The 6,000-nt window shown below is 49.9% G+C and overlaps 1 protein-coding gene across 1 annotated transcript; it reads left to right on the forward strand.

Annotated features, from left to right (window-relative positions):
• The first annotated feature begins 1,203 nt into the window (after nt 1–1,203).
• Nucleotides 1,204–4,635, forward strand: NR0B2 (nuclear receptor subfamily 0 group B member 2). Its single transcript, XM_003764982.3, has 2 exons — nt 1,204–1,809; nt 3,142–4,635. Exons 1-2 carry the CDS (start codon nt 1,290–1,292, stop codon nt 3,381–3,383), a joined length of 762 nt encoding a protein of 253 aa, XP_003765030.2. The 5' UTR covers nt 1,204–1,289; the 3' UTR covers nt 3,384–4,635.
• Nucleotides 4,636–6,000: the final 1,365 nt, after the last annotated feature.

The following is a 6,000-nucleotide window of genomic DNA, read 5'->3' on the forward strand; positions in this document are numbered from 1 at the left end:
AGAGAGACCTGGAGTCACATGGTTAATAACAAGAACTCAAAGTCTGACTTTAACTTCAGGCAACAGGAGAACCTTTTTATCAGCTCAGCTGACTGGGAGTCTCCTCTAGAATTTCCTGGGGCCCCAGCTTCAGGCTACAGTAAGAGAAGAGATGATTCAGGGAACTATGCCAGTACAGTTGGGAGGGCCCTTAGAACACAGAAGTTAAAGTTGGGAGGGTCCTAGAACCCAGGATGTCAGAGCTGGGAGGGCCCTTAGAACTCGGGAGGTCAGAGCTGAGGGGGCCCTTAGGACCCAAGAGGTCAGAGCTGGGAGGGCCTTAGAACCCAGGAGGTCAGAGCTGGGAGGGCCTTAGAACACAGGATGTCAGGCCTGGGAGGGCCTTAGAACCCAGGAGGTCAGAGCCGGGAGAGCCCTTAGGACCCAAGAGGTCAGAGCTGGGAGGGCCCTTAGAACCCAGGAGGTCAGAGCCGGGAGGGCCCTTAGGACCCAAGAGGTCAGAGCTGGCACACCTTTACTAAGGTGGCAAACCTGCAAAGACCTTAGAAATCTTTTGTCTAATCTCATTTTATAAAGTTTCTACCTATGTAACAGAGACCCCATAAGCCAGGTGGCCTATTATTATCCCCATTTGTTTGATAACGAAACTGAGGTCCAGGGGCCTCTAGGTTTTCTGTGTCCCAGCAGTCAGGGCCTCAGAAGCCTCCGGTGCAGGGCCCCAAGGTTAAACAAACAGCCGCTGATAAGGTGACTTCCAGGTTGTGCCGTCCAAGGTTGGTCTTGCTTTCAGGCTGTTTTCCCTCTGGGCGGGCCCCAATGCCGACAAGGACTGTGTGTGTGTATCCTGACACCTGCCATGTCCCTGATGCTGACTCTACACCTGGGTCCTTGGCGACCTGGTACCGGGCTGGGTTAATGGCCCTGTTTATCATGCCTGAGTCATCCCGATAAAGCAGGCTGCCCGCTGACCCCAGCTAGCCCTTTCATTGACTAAAAGCCCTATCAGGGCCACGTGGAGCCTTGGCCCGCCCTCCCCCTCCCTGCCTGCCACTTCCCCAGCCAACCGTGCCAGGGTCATCTTGTTTTTCAATGAATAGAACTTCCCTGATGGAGCCAAGGTTGGGGGGGGGTGGCTGGTTCCCCTCCCGCCCCAGCGATTATAAATAGAATCAGCCACGCAGGCCGGGGATGGTGTGTGGAGAGGGCAGAGCAGCTGAGCAGGGCCCCGGGGGAGCAAGCCACAGACACCTTCTGCTGCCCACCGTCCATCCCTTGCTGACCGCCCAACCATGAGCTTGGCCGGGCCGACCACGGGCTCCAGAGCTTGTGAATGCCAAGGGGGAGACAGCCAGCACGCCATTCTGTATTCGTTGCTGAGCCGGTCCCGGGGCCCCTCACCTCACACCCACTGTCTCTGTGCCCGACACCGCACAGTCTGCCTCCGGGCCCCCCAACAAACCTGCGTAGCAGCAGCGGGGGTGCTGGCTAAGACGGTCGCCTTCCTGCAATACCTGCCCTCGTTTGCCTTGCTGCCTCCAGGGGACCAGAGGCTGCTGCTGGTCAACTCCTGGGCCCCCCTCTTCCTTCTGGGGCTGGCCCAGGATGCGGTGACCATCGAGGTGACTGAGATGCCAGCCCCTAGTATGCTCAAGAAGATTCTGCTGGAGGAGAGGAGTCCAGAACCCCAGACTCCCCAGGCCACCCTTGCAGGGGTCTATCGGCTCCAGTGCTGCCTCCATACCTTCTGGAGTCTGGACCTGAGCCCCAAGGAGTACGCCTACCTAAAGGGAGCCATCCTCTTTAACCCTGGTGAGTGCGAGCTCTCCCCTGTGTCACCCCCACCCCCCTTTCAGCTAGTTACCTCGGTATCTTACCCAGGGTCCAAATGTTCCCTGATCTTCACATAGGCAAAGTTTCTGTGGGGAGTTTGGGGGCAGAAACCCTAAATCTAAGAAGAATAAGGGCTGGAAAACCACCAGGACACCTCCCACATACACACCTCCTTAGGAAAGGAAGCACCTTTGGGGAGAGGGAAGAAGGAAGAAGTGTCACCATGCATATGGTGATGGAGAGATCTAGAGCCACCGGGAAATGTCAGACGAGATGATCAGCTCCTCAGCCCCAGAGCCCCTCTTAACAAAGCCCTAGCCTAGCTGTGAGAGTGATGGAGACAGTGTAGTGAGGAGAGGACTGGATTTGGAGTCAAAGGACCTGGGTTCAAATGCTACCTCTGGGACTAACTCGCTGTATGGCAAACATTCTGGGCCACGATCTCATCTATGGAATGAAAAGCTCTGACTTGTTTAGCCATTTTCAGTAGTACCAACTCTTGGGACCCCATTGAGAGTTCTCTTGGCAAAGATACTGGGGCGGCGGGGGTGGGGGTGGGGGTAGTTGACCATTTCCTTCTCCAGCTCATTTTACAAAGGAAGAAACAGGTAAACAGGGTGGAGTGATTTGCCCAGGCTCATACCAGGCAACATCTGAACTCAGGCCTTCCTCACTCTAGGTCCAGTGCTCCATCCACTGCACCACCTAGCTGCCCTCAGGTTTGACTTGATGTCCTCCAAACACCCTTCCAGAACTAAATCCTATGTTACATGAGAGAGATATGATGCAAACATTTATGGAGCCTTGGTCTTAATAATAGAGAGAAAAGAGCTATGTGGAAAAAGTCATAAAATAACAGGCAAGTTCCAGTTACAATAATAGAATTTTGTATATAAAGTGCTAGACAGAACAGAGGATGTTAGGATGATCACAAGTCTTCCTGGAAGGGGATCTCTGGAACAATGTTAAGACACTGAAGATAGCCTTAGAACCCAGGATGCTAGAACTGGGAGGGCCCTTAGAACATGGGATGTCAGAGCTGGGAGAGCCCTTAGAACACAGGATATCAGAGCTGGGAGGGGGGAATACGAGATCATCACTGAACACAAGCCTCCTGCTTCCCGAGATGGAAGAGCAGAATCCCAGAGGCTGGGGAGAGCCGACTTTTCCGAGATTACCCAGAAAGCCTGTGGTGTAGGCAAGTTTGGGCAGCCAGACCTCCAGATTCCCGATCCAGTGATTCACCATCACTTGCTGCCTCTCAAAAAGAAGCAGTGATCTATAACTGGCTCTCCTTTCTCTTTCTTGCAGACACCCCTGGCCTCCAGTCTGCATCTCATGTCGAGAGCTTGCATCGGGAGGCAGAGCAGGTCCTTCAGGAGGCTTTGGCACTCCATCACCCGGTGGACCACGGTTGCTTTGGCCGCATCCTTCTCGTGGCCTCCACCCTTAAGTCCATCTCTCCTGCCCTGCTCAGCTCCCTCTTTTTCCATCCAATGTTTGGGGATGCGGACATCACCAGACTCATCTTGGATATGCTACTCTTGACTTAGCCTGGGGATGGTGCTCCTTCCTGATACTAAACGCATTCAAGACCCAGGCTCAAGACAATGCAGATTCCATTAGGCTTGTCAAGAGAGCTTGCTCTGAGGCTATGCCCCTCTGGATGGGCAGGGACTCACCATTGCCCGGCCTTGAGCTTCACATCTGGGCTCTGTACCCCTCCTTGATAGGTGCCAAAGCCAGCTGAGCAGGGCTGGGGGAAGAGATGCTTACCTGCTCAGCTCTGGCTCTGGGCTCTCATAGACTCCCAGCTGGAAGGGATCCCAGAGGACATCTAGTCTAGGTTAGGAATAGGAATTCCACTGCATCACACTTGATTCAAGACCTTCAAAACTTGTACAGATGGAAGGGTACATAGCTGCCAATCTACTGGTTTTGAAGGAAAACAAGGAGGGCCTGGTCTGGATTTTATCCAATTTATTGAAAACATTTATTAAGTACCTACTATGTGCCAGACACTGCATTAGATACTGAAAATATAAAAATAGGAAACCTCCTTTGTCCCCCATTGGGAACACCCATCTGTGGAGAGCATTCGACATCTTAGAAATTCCCCTCTCCTTTCCTCTCTATATCTTCTTTCTATGCTATAATTTAGAGATTTTTAACCTTTTTATGTGTCATGAACTATTTGATAATGAAGCATAGCCAATGGACCCTTTCTCAGAATAAAGACTTTTTAAAAAAAATTTCACAATTGGAGGAAATGCTAACTTTCAGTTAGAGGTTAGTGAATATAAAGATATAATTTTTTTTCTCATCTAAAATCATCAGCCTCCAAAAATCTATTCCCCATCAAGGGATCTATTGAGTTCAAGTTAAAGATCCCTGCTCTAAATCTCTCCTAGGATTGACTAGGAGACATGGGCAAGTCTGTGTAATATTTTCCAAAAATGGACAAAATTAGAGAAAAATGTCCAAAAAGGGACAGAAATTCACAACAACTCACTTTTACTATGAGTCCTCCCATCCCCAGTGATGATCCTGGCTTAGACTGTTGGGGATCTCTGGCTCCCCACTTTCTGAGGGGAGGATTTTTTACTTTCTTTGAACCACCCCCAGCTTTCCCCTCCAGACACCAAAGATAAAGGAAGCATCTTTCCATTCTGAGCTTGGAAAGTGGTCAGTGTTCCTTCCCAACATGATGACTGTGAATCTGGGCTGTTTATAGGCCAAGGCACCCTGGAACTTGTACAGAATTAATTTAAGTTATTGGTTTTTATAATAAAAGATTTCATATCCTTGAAACTCAAGCCTGATGTTTCTACGGGGAGGGGGGGAAGAGGGGAGATAGTATATTGTCTCTGCGCCCTGCCCTGCCACCATTAGAGAGAATTTTTAAGTTCCCAGACATTGGCCCACAGAGAGTTCAGATTATCTTGGTTTAGGGATTTGGAACCGTATTAAGACAGGCAAATGATATGGGGGTTATATGAATAGTCTCAGAGTTAGGAAGCCCTGTTCAAATCTTGCCTCCAACCAAAAATTGGCTGCAGAGATTTAAATCACTTAAGACTCTAAATTCCTGAGGACTTGCAGCCCTCCTCAGTGGCATGAATTTAAGCCCAGGGAATTGCTACATTGATGATATTAATGAATTATGAAATAGTAATGAAAATTAATGAAATCAGTATCCTCAAAAAGTCATAGTCAGGACTTCTATACAAAGGGGGTTCAGACACGTCTACTCTAGAAGGGATCTTACCTAAAACACAAAATGTCAAAGCTGAGAAGGACCTTTGAAAACAGATTATGGGAGCTGGGAGGATTCTGAGAGATGATATAATGTAGCACTTATTTTCAGATGAGGAGGAGACTAACTTGCTTAAGGTCACCTCGCTCAGCAGTGGTGGGGCCAGGACACACTCCTCTGTCTCCTGACTTCCAATGGGTTTTTTAAAATACTTTCCCACACTTAGCATGATTAAATCTGGCATTCTGGGGAGTGGGGGGCAAGGGCAGTACTCTGACCAGAGCCAACAGTTCAGACTTGTAATTTAAGATGAGAAATGTGTCTGCGTCTCTTTTCTTTGCCGTCCATTGTATTTGTATTTTGTGTGCTTGTGCATCCGCATCTGGCCATCAGCATGACCATGAATGTGTGTTTCTATGGGTTGGTCTGTGCCCGGGGAACCGGAGATGGTTTGGGGAGTGCTCTCTGCCAAAGCAGCCCATAGGGCAGTTTGTGGCCCAGATCTGTACGTGGAGCCTATCGTGGCCCCTAGGGGTGGGGGAAGGACAGTTTCCCAAGGGAAACAACCCAAGAACTATGTGAATGACCTCACAGTGAATAACCTTTCCCAAGAGAATGATTAACAAAGCCCTGATTGAGAGGACCCTAAATCTTCCTGGCAGTGTATGGATCAGAGCATTGCCCTGCCCTGGGTGTATGTATGAAGGGAGAAAAGAGATATCTGAGGTGGAAGAAGCAGGCCCACCTGGGGAGGAGCATATGGTGGGGTCATGTAGCAGGTAAGGGAGGAGGCGCTCACATGCAAAATCAGGGAGATAGGATGTCCAGAGGTCAAAGACAGGATCCTCTGGCCCATCTCCTACCCTTTCCTGGGAAAGGAATAACAGAGCAGACTATTCCCTAGGTCATCCTCC

This window comes from Sarcophilus harrisii, chromosome 3, assembly GCF_902635505.1.
Source record: "Sarcophilus harrisii chromosome 3, mSarHar1.11, whole genome shotgun sequence".
Lineage (NCBI taxonomy): Eukaryota > Metazoa > Chordata > Mammalia > Dasyuromorphia > Dasyuridae > Sarcophilus > Sarcophilus harrisii.

What these genes read in the sequence shown, in the direction of transcription:
- NR0B2 (XM_003764982.3), top strand. Translation starts at nt 1,290, where the DNA reads ATGAGCTTGGCCGGGCCGACCACGGGCTCCAGAGCTTGTGAATGCCAA. An exon ending in AGCCATCCTCTTTAACCCTG is followed by an intron (nt 1,810 to 3,141) that starts GTGAGTGCGAGC and finishes TCTTTCTTGCAG; the next exon opens with ACACCCCTGGCCTCCAGTCT.